Source organism: Stenella coeruleoalba, assembly GCF_951394435.1.
Source record: "Stenella coeruleoalba genome assembly, chromosome: 11".
Classification (NCBI taxonomy): Eukaryota; Metazoa; Chordata; class Mammalia; order Artiodactyla; family Delphinidae; genus Stenella; species Stenella coeruleoalba.
In genome coordinates this window covers 81,922,602-81,943,569 of record NC_137157.1, presented here as the reverse complement: position 1 = coordinate 81,943,569, position 20,968 = coordinate 81,922,602, and the positions used below count along the sequence as shown (strand labels likewise).

Here is a 20,968-nt window from a genome sequence, read left to right as displayed (position 1 = left end):
TAAAAGTAGATAAAATTGATGTCTTAAAAAACAGAGGAGGTGATGTCAGCAAGAAGGTGGAATAGGAAGCACTGGACCCTCCTTCTCCCAATGGGTACACTGACTCAACAGTAATACATGAGCAAATTCCTTTTGTGAGAAACCCAGAAACTAATACTTAAGAGGCTCCTTCACCTTGGGTAACCATAATGGGTAACCAACCACATCAAAGATGGTAGGAAAATTCTAGATACACTTGCACCATAATTCCTGCTCCTGGCACAGTGTTATATGATCAGAAGGAACCCCCCAGCTCCTAGCTTTTTCCTGAATAGGGAAAGAGTTGGACTATTGTGCCCAACATTCCAACTTTGCTGAGGGCTGCCCAAAATACCAGCTTCTGTCTTACCTGTCTCAGAATGAAGACAGAACTGGGTGTACTGTAGACATCTGGGGGACACTGAGAACAAAGACAATGGTTTGAATTGGCACACAAGCACTCATCATAGTCCCTCCCCCTAGCTCAGAGCAGAGTAAGCGGATAAAAAATTCCAGATCACAGCTTCTCCCTAGGGAAGGAAAGAGTTGGATCACACATCCAATATTCCAGGTATTCTGGGCAGTTCCTAAGAGACTGGCTTCTGTCACACCCATCTTAGAACGATGATGGGACCCTTATACCCTGGATGCCTAGGTTCCACTAAGAACAGAAATGGTGGGTTGAACCAACATAAAGATTTGAGAGGCTCCTAGAATCTCTGCTCAAAGTGACTGGTAAGGAATTTTTCCTGTATAAGTCCAGTCTGCTAATACTGGGAGAGGTGGATCTTTTTTCTGATGTGAAGACACCAATACAAAGAGTCAAGAAAAATGAAGACACAGGAAAATATGTCTCAAACAAAGGAACAAAATAAATCTCCAAAAACTGTACCTAATAAGACAGAGATAAATGATTTACCCCACAGAGAATTCAAAATAGCTGTCATAAAGTTGTTCAATGAGATTGGGAGAACAATGCATGAACAAAGTGAGACTGTCAACAAAGAGACAAAAAGTACCAAACAGAAATCTTGGAGCAGAAGAATCCTGAAAATTTTACCAGAAGAGTTCAATAGCAGATGCAGAAGAAAAGATCAGTGAACTTGAAGAGAGGTCATTGAAAATTATCCAGTCAGAGGAGTAAAAAAAAAAAAAAAAAAAAAAAAGAGATTGAGAGAGAGAATGAAAAAGAGTGAAGAAAACTTAAGGGACTTAAGGGATATTATCAAGTAGACCAATATATGTATTATGGGAGTCCCAGAAGGAGAAGAGAGAAAGAAAGGGACAGAAAGGTTATTCAAAGAAATAATGGCTGAAAACTTCCAAAATCTGGGGAAGGACACCAGACCCAGGAGGCCTAACAGATCTCAAATAAGATGAACCCAAAGAAATCCACACTGAGACACATTATAATCAAATTGTCAAAAGTCAAAGAGAGAATTTTGAAAGCAGCCAGCGAAGGGTTTTGTCAGGTACAGGGGAGATCTCATGATTGTCAGTGGATTTCTCAGCGGAAACCTTGCAGACCAGAAGGGAGTGGGATGATATATTTGAAGTGCTGAAAGTAAAGAACTATCAACCAAGAGCACCATACCCAGCAAAACTAACTGTGCCTCAAAAATGAAGGTGATATAAAGACTTTGCCTACAAACAAAAGCTGAGGGAGTTCATTACCACTAGGTCTGCCTTACAAGAAATGCTAAAAAGAGTTCTTCAAGTTGAAACAAAAGGACCTTAAACAGCAATATGAGAGCATATTAAAGTGTAAGTTTCACTGGTAAAGGTAGATATATAGGCAAACACAGTAAATCACTTTTAATTCTAGGATAAAAGTTTTAAAAAAGTATTATAAACAAAAGTATAAAAATTTGTTAATGGTATACTATATAAAAAGATATAAATTGTGACATCAAACATAAAATGGGGGGCAGAGAGGTAAAAGTGTAGTTTATGGTATGTGATTGAAGTTAAGTTGTTATCAGCTTAAAATAGGTTACTATAACTGTAAGATGTTTTATGTATGTCCCATGGTAACCATAAAGAAAATACCTATAAAAGATACACAAAAGAAAAAGAAAGGAATCAAAAAATATCAATATTAAAAAAATCAATGAAACACAAAGGAAGACAGGAAAAGAGGAACAAAAGAACTAAAGACAGAAAACAATTAACCAAATGGCAATGGTAAGTCCCTCCCTATCAATAATTACTTTAAATGTAGATAGATCAAACTCCCAAAATAAAAGGCATAGAGCAGATTGAATGGATTAAAAAACAAGATCCAACTATATTCTGTCTATGAGATTCATTTTTAAAAAAAATTTTTATTTTGTATTGGAGTATGGTTGATTTAAAATGTGTTAGTTTCGTGTGTACAGCAAAGTGATTCAGTGATATATGTATAAACATATACATATATCCATTCTTTTTCAGATTCTTTTCCCATTTAGGTTATTACAGAATATTGAGTAGAGTTCCCTGTGCTATACAGTAGGTCTTTGTTGATTATCTATTTTATATATAGTAGTATATATGTGTTAATTCCAAACTCCTAATTTATGCCTTCTCCCCACCTTTCGACTTTGGTAACCATAAGTTTGTTTTCAAAGTCTTTGAGTCTGTTGCTGTTTTGTAAATAAGTTCATTTGTGACATTTTTTAAGATTCCACATATTAGTGATATCATATGATATTTGTCTTTCTCTGTCTGACTTACTTCCCTTAATATGATAATCTCTAGGTCCATCCATGTTGCTGCAAATGGCATTATTTCATTCATTTTAATGGCTGAGTAATATTCCATTGTATATGTATACCACATCTTCTTTATCCATTCATCTGTTGATGGACATTTAGGTTGCTTCCATGTCTTGGCTATTGTAAATAGTGTTGCAATGAACACTGGGGGGCCTGTATCTTTTTGAATTATGGTTATCTCCAGATATATGCCCAAGAGTGGGATTGCTGGTTGAAATGGTAGCTCTATTTTAGTTTTTTAAGGCATCTCCCTACTGTTCTAAGAGACTCAGTTTAGATTTAAGAACACATATTGGTTGAAAGTGAAGGCGTGGTAAAAGGGATTATGTGCAAATGCTAATCAAAAGAGAACAGGGATGACTATACTTATGTCCAAAAAAATAGACTGTAAGTCAAAATCTGTCACAAGAGACAAAGAATATTATAAAACGATGAGTCAATTCACCAGGAAGATACAATTATAAATATAATTGCACCCAATATCAGAGCACCTAAATATATAAAGCAAACATTGGCCGAATTAAAGGGAGAAATAGATAGCAATATAATGTCATTGTAGGAGACTTCAATACCCTGATTTCAATAATGGAAAGAACATTGAGACAGAAGATCAATAAGGAAACAGCACACTTGAACAATACTATAGATAGAATGGACCTAACAGACATATATAAAGGATTCCACCAAATAGCTACAGAATATATTGGGGCTTCCCTGGTGGCGCAGTGGTTGAGAGTCCGCCTGCCGATGCAGGTGACACAGGTTAGTGCCCCGGTCCGGGAGGATCCCACATGCTGTGGAGCAGCTAGGCCCGTGAGCCATGGCCGCTGGGCCTGCGCATCTGGAGCCTGTGCTCTGCAATGGGAGAGGCCACAACAGTGAGAGGCCCGCTGGGTAACTGAGATCTTGCAAGCCGCACAGCACAGCCAAAAAAAGAAAAGAAGAAGAAGAAGAAAGATCTCAAACAACCTAACTTTACACCTCAAGGAACTATAAAAAGAAAAGAAAAAACTAAGTCCAAAGTAAGCACAAGGAAGGAAATAATAAAGATTAGAGCAGAAATAAACAAAATAGATAATATAAAAACATTTTAAAAATATCAATGAAACTTGATTTGTTTGTTTTTGAAAAGATAAACATAATTGAAAATCTTTTGCTAGGCTAAGGAAAAGAGAAAACTCAAATGAGAAATGAAGGAAGAGACATTAAAATTGATGCCACCAGGGGGGAAATGGGACATAAGAGACTGCTGTGAACAATTATACAGCAATAAATTGGAAAACTTTGAAGAAATGGATAAATTCCTAGAAACGTACAACCTATCAAGACTGAACCAGGAAGAAACATAAAATCTGAACAGATTCATAACTAGTAAAGAGGTTGAAGCAGTATTCAAAAAACTCCCAACCAATAAAAAGCCAGGACCAGATGACTTTACTGGTGAATCACCAAACATTAAAAGAAAATTAATGTCAGTCCTTCTGAAACAGTTTCAAAAAATTGAAGATAAGGGATCATTTCCTGGTTCATTTTATGAGGGCAGCATTATTCTGACACCAAAACCAAAGACATTACAAGAAAACTATTCATCCTTGATGAATATAGATACAAAATCCTCAGCAAAATACTAGTAAACCATTTTAAACAGTCCATTAAAAAGTTGATACTCCATGACCAAGTGAGATTTATCCCTGGGATGCAAGATGGTTCAACATATGAAAATCAATTAATATGATACACCACATTAACAAAATGATGGATAAATAGCACATTATCATCTAAATTGATGCAGAAAAGCTTTTGATAAGATTCAACACCTTTCATGATAAAAATATTCAAAAAACTAGAAATAGAAGGAAACTACCTCAACATAATAAAGGTCGTATATGAAAAGCCCACAGCTAACATCATACTCAATGATGAAAGACTGAAAGCTTCTGCTCTAAGATCAGAAACAGCTCAAGCATGTTCACTCTCACCACTTCTATGCAACGTAGTACTTTCAGTACTAACCTGAGCAATTAGGCAAGAAAAAGAAATAAAAGGCATCCACATTGGAAAGGAAGTAGTAAAATCATCTCTGTTTGGAGATGACATGATCCGTATATAGAAAGACTCCACAAAAAGCAGTTAGAACTAAAACAAATTCGGCAAAGTGGCAACATACAAAACCGACATACAAAAATCGGTTGCATTTCTATACACTAATAATAAACTTTCTGAAAAGGAAACTGAGAAAACAATCCTATTTAAAATAGTATCCAAAGAATAAAATAAGAATAAACTTTAAGGAGATAATGACTTGCATACTTAAAACTATAAAACAACACTGAAATAAATTAAAGAAGATGCAAACTAATGGAAAGACATCTTGTGTTTATGGATTGGAAGATTTAATGTTGTTAAGATGTCTGTACTACCCGAAACAATCTACAGATTCAATGCAATCTCTACCAAAATTCAAATGACATTTTTTTACAGTAATAGAAAAGAACAATCCTAATATTCATGTGGAACTACAAAGGACCAAAACAATCTTCAGAAAGAAGAACAAAGCTGGAGGTATCACACGTTTTGATTTCAAAATATATTACAAAGCTACAGACCAATGGAATAGAATAGAGTGTCCAGAAATAAACCCTCACATGTATGGTCAATTGATCTTCAAGTAGGGTGCCAAGAATACACAATGGAGAGTGGATAGTCTTTTCAACAAATGATACTGGGAAAACTGGATATCCACATGCAAAAGAATAAAGATGAACCCTATCTTACACCATATACAAAAATCAACTCAAAATGGATTGAAGACTAAAACATAAGGTTTAAAACTGTAAAACTCCTAGAAGAAAACTTAGGGGAAAAGCTTCATGACATTGGTCTTGGCAATACTTTCTTGGATATGAAACCAAAGGCACAAGCAACAGAAGAAAAAATATGCACATAGTTCTACATCAGACTAAAAAGCACACAGCAAAAGATTTAACAGAGTGAAAAGGTAACCTATTGAATGGGGGAAAATATTTGCAAACCACATATCTGAAAAGAGGTTAATATTCAAAATATAGAAGGAACTTCTACAACTCAATAAAAAACCCAATTTAAAAATGGGCAAAAGAATTGAATAGACATTTTTCCAAAGAAGATATAAAATTGGCCAACAAGTGCGTGAAAAGATGTTCCACATCACTAGTCATCAGGGAAATGCAATTAAAAACCACAATGAGTCATTCACAATGATGAATGAATCACACCTGTTAGGAAGGCTATTATAAAAAAAAAAAAACCCAAAAGATACCAAGTGTTGGCAAGGGTGTAGAAAAATTGAAACCCTTGTATACTGTTGGTAGGAATGTAAAATGGTGCAACTGCTATGGAAAACAGTTTGGAGGTTCTCAAAAAATTAAAAATAGAACTACCATATGATCCAGCAATCCCACTGCTGGGTATATATCCAAAAGAATTCAAAGTAAAATCTCGAAAAGATATTTGCACACTCAGGTTCATTGCAGCATTAGTCATAATAGCAGAGATGTGGAAACAATCTAAATGTTCATTAAGGGTGAATAAATAAAGAAAATATGGTATATACATACAATGAAATATTACTCAGCTTTTTTTTTAAAAAATGTTTTTGAAAGCTTTTCGAAAAAGAAGGAAATTTTGCCACATGTGATAACGTGGATGAATCTTGAGGATATCATGATAAGTGAAATAAACCAGTCAGAGAAGGACAAATACTGCATGATTCCGATTATATGAGGTATTTAAAGTAGTCAAACTTACAGAAGCAGGGAGTAGAATGGTGGTTTCCAGGGGCTTGGGAAGGGCAAATGGATGGTTGTAATTCAACGGCTATAAAGTTTCAGTTACACAAGATGAATAAGTTCTAGAGATCTGCTGTACAACATTGAACCTATAGTTAACAGTACTGTATGGTGCACTTTCAAGTGCTAAGAGGGCAGATCTCATGTTAAATGTTCTTAACCACAATTTAAAAAAAAAAAGAAAAAACTGACTACATGCTGTTGGACAGTGCTCAGTAGAATGTGTGTTTAGGTTGTTAGGTTGTTTTTATTTTTGGTTAGGGTTTTGTTTGTTGGCTTACCATAGTGGTGAAGCATTCTCTGAAACCATCTTTGTCTCTCACATGGTCCTTCTTGTAATCAGGGCTGGATTTATGTCAATGTACAATGGGATTCTGACTATGTATTAACATTTGAGAGGTACGCACAAGGCCTAAACCTGACAATGTCTTCCTCACTGCTTTGAAACTCCCAAAGGTTCTCATTCATTTGAGCTAAGATCCTTATTCAGGTCACGTTGTTTCCAGATAGCCATTGATATATTGATATATAACATGGTTTAAATAATCTCATCAGCTAACAGATGCATTTTTATATATTTGGGGGATTAGGGTTGGATCCAAAAGAGAAGTAACATAACAACACTAAGAGATTTGGGGTGAAGAAGAAAGGGAGGGGAAAGGCTTTAGAAAAGAGAGGACTGCAGTGGAAATACTAACAGCTAACTTTTGTCTGCTCTTGGGAGCAGCCCTTCCGGTGCTCATGGCACATAGTTATACCATGACTGACAATTCTTAAGGAGAAAGGCTAAGGTCACGAAACAAAGCACTTATTTCTTTTTTTCTCTCTTTTTTCTTTTCCTTTCTTCGCTTTTCCTTTCCTTTCTTTTTTTTTGAAAAAGCTAGCTGTGCTATGTAAATATGGTACCTGTCACAGTGACCTTATTGTAGTGCCAACGTAGCTAAGTACTATTAATGTAGCTTTTGGGGAACTGAATATTCCAGTGTAGAATAGGAAACTAAATGTTCTTATCTGTAAAGTGAGGTTATCAGACTCAGTGATCAATACGATTGCTTTAATTAAAATTCTATATTTGTGAAGCATTTTTCTATATTGTAATTACTTTCACTTTTTCCTCTCATCTCTGAGGAAGTATATTAAGTTTGAATTTGTCATAACTTCCCAGGGGGTGACTCTTAGTTGAAATGTCACTGACAGCTTGTGGTTTGGACTTTTTTTTAACTAGGCAGAAACAACTAGAAGCCATCACACAACTGCAAGAGGATGCTGTCAACCAGGAAGCCATCCTCAGGAAGAAGGTCCAAGAAGCCAGCCAATGGTTGGAGGGGGCAGCGGAGCAGGTAAGGTGCCCTTTGACTACATTATATGCACAGGAAGTCTCCTCAGATGTCCTTAAAACCCTGAAGTAAAAATGGAGGAGGAACCAAAAAAACAAAGAGGAACTGCAAAGTTCAGTCCCTCTCGACTAGCAGTGAGCGGAGGAAGTAAAGGGGGAGTTGTAAGAGGCGGTGTCAACAGCCTGCTGATGAAAGAGGCAACTTTGCAGAAAGAGGCGACTTGACATACCAAGACTTTTGCCGCTGTAGAAATAGCTCAGGCATACGAAGCCCATGCAAACACAGAATTGCAGAAGTTCAGTGGAAGCTTATCACTTCCCTGAGAAGAAAAGCACATTTTCAGTTTCGTGTGCATAAGAGTGAGTGCTCAATTGCTTTCTTTCCCGGCCACCCTGCTAAAATCCAGCATTAACTGTCGGTATCCAGGTGGAGGATGGAGATCAGGCAGCCCACTCTGCCAGGGAAAAAGCTAAGCCTTTGCTGCGTAAATTAGAGGAAGCAATTTCGGATCAACGAAATCTCCAGACTATAAATACTGAGTTAGTGAACACTTGCCAGGCACTTGAGCAGAAGACAAGAAAACCGAAAAGTGAGTAGCAAGTATTTGTTATGTCTGAATTCGGTCCACTCTGAGGTGGGGCAGAAGGACTACAGCCATTTTTCTAGATTCCAGCTGCTATCTTATTACTGAATTCATGCTGATGAAATGGCTCCAGAAGCAGTGTTATAGGCTTCCAGAGAGATCTGCCTAGTGGCTAGGTGGCTGGATTTAACCATTAACTTTCCCTTTTGGTTGTCTACTACAAGCTGGATTTTTCCATGACTGTTATTTCTTTAAAAATTAAACAAAACCTCTCAATATCTGTAAAAGTAAACATGGAAAAAAATCTTGTATGCATGAGATAGTTGAACTTGCAAATTGTTTACATATTCTACTCTGACTTTATTAGCTGGTTTGTACCCATCATATGGTAGAAGAGGCCCTGCCTCTCTATTTTCTTTTAAGCAGTAATTTTAGAGTTGAGCAAAATACTTATGAATTCAATGTGTATCAAAATATTATATATGTGTGAAAATTCTTTTAAAATTTTATGTTCTTCACCTATATATTTTACTTTAAAAACTAGAACATTTGCCATTTTACCTAAAAGTAGATAAGCGTTTACTGAGGACTGGGGTGAGAAGACAATTGTCAAATTACAGAGGTCAGATTATTTTTAAGCTTATTTTATTCTAGAAACATGGTTCAGTAAAAATGAAGCTTATGTATGTGACCATTTATCAGACAACTGCCTTTGTCCAGCCAGCTTCTCGTTCTAGCAGTATAAAGTTTCTTTTTATAGAAAGTTATTGGTTTGGGTAATAACTAAATAGAAACTTAAGGTAAGCTAGTGATGGAAAATTTCAGACTTGTGTTTGTTTTGGATTTATTATACCCTTTCTACTGTTATCTGAGAAAGCTCTTTAAGAGTTTAAAGGAATTGGCTAGTTCTAAGATAGCAGTGGTTATTCAACACTTTATTATTATTGTTATTTCTAAGCCTTGTAGAACTTGATCATTTTCAATAACAGTAAGTGTCATTTTACTCTGCTTAACTCTGTCAGACAATGTCAAGCATGCTTTAAATTACATAATCTTTGTTATTTTTTTGTATTGCTCAGAGGGCATTGGAGAATGTCCCCTTGTGATTGGAGCTGTTAATTTTGAGCCATGAACATGCCTTCGTTAAGGCATTCCAAATTTGGTTTATGGTGTGTTTGCTTTAGACGCTGTGCTTAGAGGTCCAATCGTTTGATCCAGTTATTTTTATCCTTTGCTTAAATCAATATTATACCCCATAGTTTTATAAAACAAAGGATTTATCCCCTCCTCCAACCTACTATGGCTTGTAGTACCTTCTTGGAAAAGTCAGCCTTTGTAACTTATTCCAAAATATACATTCTCAATGTTATGAACTTGCTAGTGTCTTCCCAGTCTATCCTCAGGGGATAGTTGGTCCAAATATCATTTAAAATAGAATATGAAAGCTGCCCTATGTTGAATGCATGTATTTTTTTTCTGGCTGGATAAAGTAGGGTGGACGCTTCCTTTCTGTCTTGAATTGCTCACAGTCTCACAGGCTTTATTAGCTCCTTTACTTGTTAGTATCTTTTGCTGCCCAAAGAAGGCATACCTATCAACATTTTGCTCTTAAGACCCTTTGCTTACGAAGATCTTTCCAATAATGCCCTTAAAAATCAACCTTTATAAGAAGAGGGTAGCACATATTTTCAAAAAGTCTATAGAGCAGATGTTCCAGATAGACTGTGAACAAACGTCAACAAGGTAGGACAGTTACAACACAAACACATCCTCACACATTCCACCATGACCACTGCCATCACATACTGTTTGAATTCTGAGTCAGACAACAAAACTGTTTAAATCCACTTAGTTCTTGTGAAGCTTTCCGGTTAGCTTCATAAATTCACTAAGTGTTACGGCAATTGCTTTCTGCTGCATCTAAGACAGGGTCATTAGCAAATTGTGTGAGGATGCAGTTGTTGTGTCCAAATGTTTAGGTCAATGACAATGTTCACAAACTGGAAGTAGGAAGTCGCTTATGACATCTGATGAGATACCTGATTTTAATGTTGAATAAATAATATTGTTCCAGTTTTCAGTTGCCATCAGGACTGAACTGATTTATGAGGTAATTAGTGTGCCTGCTTGCCCCCCTGAAATGCACCATTAGAACTAGTAAATTTCTTGAACGGTAACATATATTTTCTTTCTTCTGCTTCTTCATATGTATCTAAGTATCTTAACAAAGGCAACAGTGCATATGTAAATGAATGTTTGCTTTAAAAAGGAATAAAGCTTCTTAGATCTAGGGCATGCATGCAACATATTAGGGTGAATCCAATGTGCAGGAAACGTAGACTAAATGATCTAATCCAAGCTATCACCCCTTTAGTATTCATCCTTTTTTGCCCTTATCTACGTAAGATCTTCATTGACTTGCTTATTCAACAGACAATGAGTGAAACTGTATTTCCTTTAGAAACCATAAATATTTCTTTGGAGAGAGAGCCTGAGAAGCTCCTGTATATTATAATTCCTTATTTGAACATAGTATCTGATATGAACTTTATAGTTAAGAGAAGGCTTTCACCTAGATGAACTCACTGGAAACTCTCTTCTAGCTTGCTATTCTTAGCGTGGAGGGCATGATGTGTGGGGCAGATAACAGCCTACGGTTTTGAGGATGAATGCAAGATGAGAGCCACATGTCCTGAGCAGTCAGTACACAAGAGGGAAATGAGACAGGAAGGGGGATTCAGGTGATGGAGACACTTAAACACAGGTGTTGGGGTGAGCACCAAGGAGAGAACCAAAGTCAAATACAGCTTGCTGGACAGCTCTGATGGGATGGGGGCCTACATTTTCCCAAATGAAAGATGCAGGTATGGATGAAATAATCTAGGAGAAAGTATTGCACAAAGATAAAGAGCATGGGATTTGAGGTTAAACAAACCTAGATTCTAAGTCTACAAAAGACTTTGATAAAGTTGGGCAAATCTCTTTCCCTCTCTGAGCCTCAGTATCTTCTTCCAGAAAATGCCAGAGTTGTTAATTTACAAATAACGTAACAAATGCAAACAGTGGCTAATGCTTGGCCATACTGGGTACAGTCTATTCTGCTAGAGTATGTTTCTATAACGTAAATTGTCTCTTTCATGATTGACAAATGGGTGAAGACGTGTAAGGATAATATGGGCATTTCATTCACAATTTTCCTGGGTCTAGGACCTGGATTGGTAGGAATACAACTATAACCTTCAGCAGGAGAGGAAAAAGCCCTCAGCTTGGCTGCTAACAGGCAGCAGGAGACTTTCACCTTTATTTTAAGAAAATTAAAAATAAGGGTCTGGGCTTCCCTGGTGGCGCAGTGGTTGAGAGTCCGCCTGCCGATGCAGGGGACACGGGTTCGTGCCCCGGTGGGGGAAGATCCCACATGCTGCGGAGCAACTAAGCCCGTGAGCCATGGCCGCTGAGCCTGCGCGTCCGGAGCCTGTGCTCCGCAACGGGAGAGGCCACCACAGTGAGAGGCCCGCGTACCGCAAAAAGAAAAAAAAAAACAAACAAACAAAAAAAACAAGGGTCTGCACCTGGGCCTCCCTCCCAGAGACGCGCCATCCCAGCCCCGCAGAGCTCCGTTTTGCGGCAGGTTGTATTCCTGCCCGCGTTGCTGTAGCAGCCCCACTGCCTCAGAGTTCCACTTCCATCTGCATTTTCTCAGCACCCCACCAGCACTGTGCCATTTAAAGTGTCACCAGCATTTCCACTCCAATGTTTTTGTGCATTTCTAGCATCCTGGGAGTCAGCCTTTAGCCATTTTACGTTGCATGTCTCAGTGATCCATGTTATCTTTTTAAGTACTACTACTAATTGTGCTTGTTAGCGCTCTGGTTACAATGTTGCATATACATTTTTAGTGGTCTCTTCCTAACCCTATTTATTTTATAAGCCCCATTGTTATCGTTCTTGTTGTAGTTTTTTGTTTGTTTGTTTGTTTTTCGGTACGCGAAAACAGTTCCTCCCCACTTCTACCTTCACCACCACAAGGAGCAACCACTGATCTGATTTCTATCACTGGTGGGTTAGCTTAGGCTGTTCTAGAATTGAGTTATACAGTATATATACTTTTGTGTGTGTCTGTGTGTGTTTCCTTGAGCGTAGTACTTATCTATGTTGTATTTATCAATGGGATGCCCTTTTCATGGTGGAGTCATATTTCTTTGTAAGAACATTCCACAATTTGATTATCTTTTCTCCTATTATTGGACATCTAAATGATTGGGTTGGCCAAGATGATTTTCCATAATCTTATGGAAAAACCCGAACGAACTTTTTTGGCCAACCTAATATTTACAGTTTTGGGTTGTTAGGGAGAAAGCTGCTATGAACATCTGTGTATAGGTCTGTGTGTGGACCTGTGTTTTTGTTTAACCTAGGATAAATATCTAGGAGCAGAGATATTAGATCATAGTAGAGCTGTAATTCTAACTTTTTAAGAAACTGCAAGCGGTTTTCCATAGAGTTTGTAGCATTTCACACTCCTAGCAGCAATGTGTGGGAGTTTCAGGTATCCACAACCCCAGCATTTGGTGATGTCAGTCTTTTTCATTTTCTCTGCACGACGGAGTATCTCACTGTGATTTTAATTTGTTGGGCTGATTAGCCATTGTATATCTTCTTTGTGAAGTATCTAAGTCTTTTGCCCTTTTTCAAATTAGGTCACTTGTCCTTTTGTTACTGAGTTGTAGGATTTCTTTTCTTTATATATTTTAGATACAAGAACTTTGACAGATACGTGTGTTGTGAATTATTTTCTTCTAGTCTATGGATTTCAATGAACTTTAATATTTGTAATGCACAATGCTATAGAACATTGAGTAACACATTATATTACAGTGTTATGAAGTCCATAATCCATAAACGTCAACGCTTATTGATACCTAACATTATTACAGCTCATTATCATGGTTTTGATTTTCAGCAGCCAATTAATCGCAGGGCCTTTGCCTGAAAGCTTTAGTGCATAGTCATTTAGAAAGTTGTTTTATCTCAGCTTCCTTCAAAGAAAATGTATCCAAGACAACTGTTCTCATCCTACGTCACAGATGGCAACAGCAGGGGAAACAGTGGCCATTGTTTTAGTTGCTTCCATGTGAAACCTAAATGCCCTAGAGACATGGCAGGTCCAACTCCAAACACATAAAGAAGAATGCAAAGGTACATGCAAATTAACGTCATAAGCCAGCTTGTTTCGCCTTATGAAACATATGAAAATAATTGCTACCCATTGCACAAAACATCTGTTGAAATGAGGTTTACAACTTGGAACTTGTTTTGAGATGGACTATTTCTAAAAATCAAGATTGCCTGGTGGGAAAGCAGATGGGCAATTTAGACAGTCTTATACTAACTCATTATTTCTTCTGAACACAAGCTTAATTTGGAAATTCAAAAACAGTGTTTTGAGATACACAACTTCAGAAGCATAATGTTGGCCACTTCTGAAAACTTTGATTGCTGTTGCTCAGATATAGGTCAGGAGGAGGACAGAGCCTTACTTCTTAATACAGTTAACACAGAGAATTTTTAAAAACTGAATCTTTACTAGAGTTCTAAGTATTAAGAGTTTAATTTTTCTTAACTTACATATGTTGGAAATAGTTTAAAAATATATTTTCCTCCTTGTGGGCCTCACAAACACTGTCAAGCTTAATTGGGAAATGTTATTTTTACAAAAAAATATTCTTACAAAATAAATTTTACATGGGGAATTTTCCACATAATTGAAGCTTTTCAAGCTCTTTATCCCTGAAAAATATTTATAATTAGATTCTGTAATTTCCACATGTATTAGTATTATTTTCATGGCGCAGAATTTCTTCAGGCTACTGAGATATAAAACTGTTGGTCTTTAAAATAAGAAGCACCAGATTTCTACGTGTTTTGGACACCAGAGTATCTGCTGTTAATTTTCCTGGCTGTTAGTGGGTTTTTTTTTTAAATGGCAGCTATTAATACACCTCCATCTAACAGAGCTTCGTACCCTCATTTAATTTTTGTTTTTAATCATCTGTGGGCTGAGAAAACAGTCAAGCTTGTGAGAATTATGTATAAATTCAGAGCCCACTGTCTGAGTGAACTGTGAGGATCTGCCGCATGGATAAAGGGCATGGATATCAACATCTATTTTGTTTGTTCCCAAGATTTCAGCCTATTTTCTGGTTCTTGGCTATCTTTCAAAGGGTATAGATTGTCAAATAAGTAATATGTGGCTATTTAACTTAAGAAGTTAGATAGGTATTTTTATCACTTTCATTATTCCAGAGAGGACAATTTGGAAGTTACTGGGAAGCAGATTTCAGTTAAGTAGAGAGACACATATTTTTAATTTCACAAAAGAGTATAGTGAACGGAGCGTTGTCCTATGAGTCTGATCTCAGCTCCACGAATAACCATTTATCCACTTAAATCTTCTGGATATCAGTGTCTTCATGATCCCAGACCTACTTGTAGGAATCTGGGATTCTATGACTCCATTTCCAGGGCTTCCATTGCTTGTAGCTCAAGCAGAGGCTTACTGAAGAGACAATTTCCCCATGGGTAGGAGGTTGGACCGAGTGACCTCTGAGGTGTATTCCCTTTTTAGCATGAATAATTCTGTGACTCACTTCTAGAAGATAATTCACTTGCATCTATCAAGGTTAATTTTAAATACTCAAGGGCAATAATGGTTTAGTTGCTCCTACCTGTTTTTTTTTTTTTTTTTTTTTTTTTTTTTTTTTTTTGCGGTACGCGGGCCTCTCAATGTTGTGGCCTCTCCCGTTGCGGAGCACAGGCTCCGGACGTGCAGGCTCAGCGGCCATGGCTCACGGGCCCAACCGCTCCGTGGCATGCGGGATCTTCCCAGACTGGGGCACGAACCCATGTCCCCTGCATCGGCAGGCGGACTCTCAACCGCTGCGCCACCAGGGAAGCCCGCTCCTACCTGTTTTATTTCTGCTTTCCCAGTTTCACGAGTCATGAGTTGAGAATGTCATTCTCAGAAGCCGTTGTTTTCTCTTTCCTTTCCTCAGGCCTCAAATTGAAAGCTGTTAAAAGTTTATGAAATGGGACTTCCCTGGCGGTCCAGTGGTTAAGACTTCATCTGCCAGTGCAGGGGGTTCGGGTTCGATCCCTGGTCGGGGAGCTAAAATCCCACATGCCTCGGGGCCAAAAAACCAAAACAGAAGCAATATTGTAACAAATTCAATAAAGACTTTAAAAATGGTCCACATCAAAAAATCTTTCCACATCAAAAAATCTTTAGGAAAAAAAGTTTACAAAATGAACTAAGGGAAAAGGGAGTTACGAATTGTCGTATTAATCTGGTTATAAATTCTCTTTATAGCAACAATTGAGTCACTAAGAAAGAAGTTAATTAAAGGACAACTCCACGGCTTGCTGTTTCAGGTAAAAAGCAAACAAAAAGACCCAAACCTCTGTGATATGTGTTTACTGTGGGCAAGTTGTCCAGTTGGTGTTAAGATTTTGAAGCTAAGTTATAATATATAATAATTTTAGCCATAAAATTAAATAATCAAGTTAGAAAAGATGCTCTGGTAGACTTTGTTTTCTTATGCACTGAAAGCATTTAGCAAAACAGGAGGGGAGAATGCACATGAGTGCGTGGCTCCTAATAACATCTTTCAGAGAGGAAGCATTTCAGAACTGTATCTGTTAGCAAAGGGCCAGTTTGCTAGCCTTAGGCACCTCCTTTCTGAGACTCTTGAGTGGGCTTTGATGGTTGCTGTCTCTTTTCTCTCCTAGTTGAATTAAACTTTCAACTCCTCTCTGTCTGGATATCTCAAGATATCCATGGTACAGTTAAATGTATTTCTTTCCCTTTTGACACTTGGTGAATTTCTCCTTTCTGTTCATAAATAAAGAACATAAGGAACAGCAAGGTTGGCACTGGAGGGAAGGGGCTGGAGGAGGAAAGAGAGAAGGGTGATATTTGCATGTATCTGTTTCTAGGGCATAATGCAGGCACATCTGTTTAAGGAGAAAAAAAAATTCATGTAGGAGATTAAGCTAGGCAGAGTGCCTAAAAATCCCCTTACAATAAGTTGAACTGAAAAAATCTCCATAATCATCTCAAGAACACCAATTTTCTATTACAATGTAACTGATAGACATGTATCTACCTCTTGGACAAAAGTCGCAATTTTATTGCTGTAGAAATTTCACAGACAGCATTTTCACTCTCTGAGTTATGTCTCCAACAAGCTTCTTTGGTCTCTGCTTGAAGATTTCAGTGACAAAGCCATTCAGTTTCCTGTTCCTGATCTTTGGATTTCATTCCTAGAACAAGTAATGGGGAAAATGCAGTGAGAGGTTTACCATTACAAACTTGTTCCCTTAATGAAAAATACAAGATAAAGAACTAGTCCATTTTCTCCTTCTCAGGTAGCATCACATCTTAAATCTAATGTATTTTGTATCTGTCACTCTCCCATCATTCTGTCTTTGAATGCACTCCACCATTTTTCTCATGACAGAGCTGTTTAGATGAGGAATTTCCTCACTACGATCCCTTGTCCTGCACGGATAGAATTCATCAACCTCTCCAGGAACAGTTGGTGAGTTTAAGCTTTTTGAAACTATTTAAGTGCCAATTGTGAATCTCCTACTATGCCAAAATAGAAAGTTAAGTCCAATGTGTATTAGAAAGTTAGAATTCTAAGCTATACTGATTTTCTTGAGAGGGTATCAGACAACGCAAGATACCTATTTTTTTCTTTATCATGTGCACACACACAATTTTGATAGGCCCTAGGAAATGGTACTATTTAAAACTTTTTGATTATGGTATCATGAAGAAGAATTATATAACTAAACTTGCCCCTCACTCATATTTCTTTCCTCAAAGCCTTTGTTTATATGAAAGTGTTGATTATTGGGAATTGATGTTATCTTTCTGTTAAATTATTGAAGAGTGATTTTTAACAAGAATTACATTTTTACTTATAAGCTACATCCCTTTTGATCCAAAGCATGAAAACTTTGTTACTTGATGTCATTTATTTTCTTCTCAAACTCTCTTGCGGGAGAACAGTGATATTCTTTCTAATTTTGGAGATGAAGAGAGATTATGAAATATATTACAGCCCTTTGGAAAGCTAATAGTACTTGATATTCTGTTCAGAAGCAGTGTTGCCATAAACGATATAGTGATCAAGAAGCAAGAATACATCGGCTACCCCTGACCTTCAGACGTACATGCTGGTACACACCTCTGCTGGGTAAGCATGGATAGACCCTTTCCTATACCCTGTCAGACACAGCTGGGGGTGGGGTTCTTCTTGAGAGGGAAAATAATTAATCACAATTATATAGCAAATGTTGAAAACTTAGATGTTTATCCCTGAATTCAGTCAGTCAACTTATATTTGACCACCTACTCTGTGCAAGGCACTATTTTATGTATACTAGAAAGTGAGTTCTAAAGTAACTCACAGACTATTAAGGAAGTAAGACCTGGGTTCAGAGAAGGCTCTGTAGAAGAAATGAGTGTTGAACCAGGCATGGAAAGACGGGCTGCATTTGGAAAAGCAAAAAGCAGGGAAAAAGTATTCCAACTGGGGAGAATGACATGAGGGGGAAAAAAAATGCAAAAGTTTTAAGTGTTTGGAGAAGAGTCCATGCTGGATAAGTCACTGTGGAGATAAGAGGGCTTGGGTCAGGATGGAGTAGAATTTAAGTTTGGAGCATGTTGTAGGTCACCTCATGGACTCTTAATGCCAGTCTAAGGAGAATGAACTTTATCTTAGGAAATGCTGAAAGTGGTGGTATCTCTCATCACAACCTGGATGTGCTTGAAAGCAAAAGTTAATGGTTGGTTCCGAAATGACAAAAGAAATGGGATGATTATCAAAATAAATTTAAGAAGGAATAAGAAGCAAGTAGAGGACTTGTGGATCATTTCAACTAGAAGAGAGAAAACTGCTACCACTACGAACAAGTGGCCAATTTGTGTCAGACAGTAGATAAGTGCTTTATAGAGACGATTTTACCCACACTAACTCAGTGATGGTAACAATACTATGGCGGCACTGAAAGAGTGCCCGCTGTGCGCCAGGAACAGTTCTCTGCTCTCAGAACTGTATGTTCACGTACCTGTTAATTCATTTAACCCTCACCATATCCCTGTGAGGTAGATGCTAATGTAATTCACATTTTAAAGATAAGGAAGCAGGAACACTGAGTAATTTGCAGACCTGTATGTTCATGTACCTGTTAATTCATTTAATCCTCACCATATCCCTGTGAGGTAGATGCTAATGTAATTCACATTTTAAAGATAAGTTAGCAGGAACACTGAATAATTTGCCTAAGGTCATGTGGCACTTAAAAAAATTTTTCTTTATTTATTTTTGCATTGGGTCTTAGTCGTGGCAAGCAGGATCTTTCATTGCAGCGCACGGGCACTTCATTTTGGCACGTGGGCTTCCCTTTAGTTGTGGCGCGTGGGCTCAGTAGTTGCAGCACACGGGCTTAGTTGCCCCGAGGCATGTGGGATCTTTGTTCCCCAAGTAGGGATCAAACCCGAGTCCCCTGCATTGGAAGGTGGATTCTTAACCACTGGACCACCAGGGAAGTCCCCATGTGACACTTTATATGTAAGTAAACTGAGGCTGAGTTGGTTTAGTTATTTATCCGAGATCACACACCTGGTTTATGTGTCAGGGTCAGGATTTGAACTAAAAATTGTGATTAATTTCAAAGCTATGTTTTTTCTATTAAATTCTGCTGCTTCCTATACTCAGAAAAACGTGACAAGACAATTTCCTCAAAAAAAAAAATTGTCACCCTATTTCCTGCACTCTTCAGTGGTTTACAATTACAATGTCGAACTGTTTTTCTCTTTAGGAGTTGATAAACTGTTTCTGTAAAGGGCCGGATAGTAAATATTTGAGGTTTTGCAGGCTGTACGGTTTCTGCAGCAACTACTCAGCTTTGCTGTTGTAGCCCACAAGCAACCTTGGATGATACTGAATGAATGGGTGTGTCTGTGTTCCAATAAAACTTTATTTACAAAAACAGGAGGCTGGCTGGATTTTGCCCCCTGGTAGCAGATTGTTATTGACCCCTCTAGTTGCTTACTAGGTAAGGGTTTCTGTTTCTCCTCCTTCACCCCTACCACCTGCTTAAAAAAATAACTGACATTTCTACCCCTCATAACTAGGCATCAAAATTTAGGGGGTGGGGGGTTGTAATGTTAAAATGTTAATTGAATAGATAAAGAAGATATGGTACATATATACAATGGAATATTACTCAGCCATAAAAAGGAACGAAATTGGGTCATTTGTTGAGACGTGGATGGATCTAGAGACTGTCATACAGAGTGAAGTAAGTCAGAAAGAGAAAAACAAATATCGTATGTTAACGCATATATGTGGAACCTAGAAAAATGGTACAGATGAACCAGTTTGCAGGGCAGAAATTGAGACACAGATGTAGAGAACAAACGTATGGACAGCAAGGGGGAAAAGCGGCGGGGGATGGTGGTGGTGTGATGAATTGGGCGATTGGGATTGACATGTATACACTGATGTGTATAAAATGGATGACTAATAACCTGCTGTATAAAAAAATAAATAAAATAAAATTCAAAAATTCAAAAAAAAATGTTAATTGAATTGAACTGACTTTTGTTTTTTCAGAAATGGTCTAATCTCCCAAGAGGAAAAGAAATAGTATATATATATAATTTGAACCATTAATTTCTATATTTATTCTTTTCTGTTCTACTGCAGATGCCTTGTATCTGGATAGTCTTACAGCAATTCCAAGACTAGAATTGACACCTTTCTCATGTGTAGCCAACCGAATCCATGCTTCACGTGAAAGGCCCAAATATGGAGAAGTAGAGGAAGGTGCTTTGGATGTGACTGGAAGGCACAAGTAAGTTAAAAGGGCAAAATACACTTGGCCTACTTTTCGTGGGTGGCCTATTCCTATTGCCTAAACTTTTAATCAGTAAAAGTTTCGTATCTTGACATCACGACATCTTTATTGTGGAATTTTTATTGTGTAACTTCTCTAACTTTCTGAAAATTGACAATTTTAAAACAAAGATACCTTTATAGTTTTCTCTATAGCTCTTTTGAATTTCATGATCTCCATTCTTGAAGTGTAAAAGACAAATTAGGCTACTTAAAATGTTTCCCAGTTTTTAGGAATATACTATGTACTGCTAGGTTAACTCATTCAGCTGGGTTTCGATCATCTTTCTATTCCTTTACACTCCAGGTGAACAAGTCTTTGGGACTCTATCCCTGTGCTCGTACATACCTTCTCCCAAAGCTCATCTGAGCTCACTCACCTTTCTAAGTACACAGACATTTCTTCCTTAGGAAAAGTTCAGAAATGTCAGTGGAGTTTGTGAGCACTGTTCACCCCAATGAAATTTCCTTTCTGTATCGA

At 37.5% G+C, this 20,968-nt stretch overlaps 1 protein-coding gene across 1 annotated transcript in view; it reads left to right on the top strand.

Annotated features, from left to right (window-relative positions):
• IRAG2 (inositol 1,4,5-triphosphate receptor associated 2) overlaps window positions 1–20,968 on the top strand; it is a 79,950-nt gene that overhangs the window by 22,588 nt on the left and 36,394 nt on the right. Inside the window, exons 13-18 of the mRNA XM_079937348.1 lie at window positions 7,827–7,941; window positions 8,365–8,527; window positions 15,888–15,949; window positions 17,038–17,118; window positions 17,685–17,781; window positions 20,299–20,446. Of these exons, the coding sequence (XP_079793474.1) occupies window positions 7,827–7,941; window positions 8,365–8,527; window positions 15,888–15,949; window positions 17,038–17,118; window positions 17,685–17,781; window positions 20,299–20,446 (666 nt within the window). The remainder of the gene's footprint in view (window positions 1–7,826; window positions 7,942–8,364; window positions 8,528–15,887; window positions 15,950–17,037; window positions 17,119–17,684; window positions 17,782–20,298; window positions 20,447–20,968) is intronic.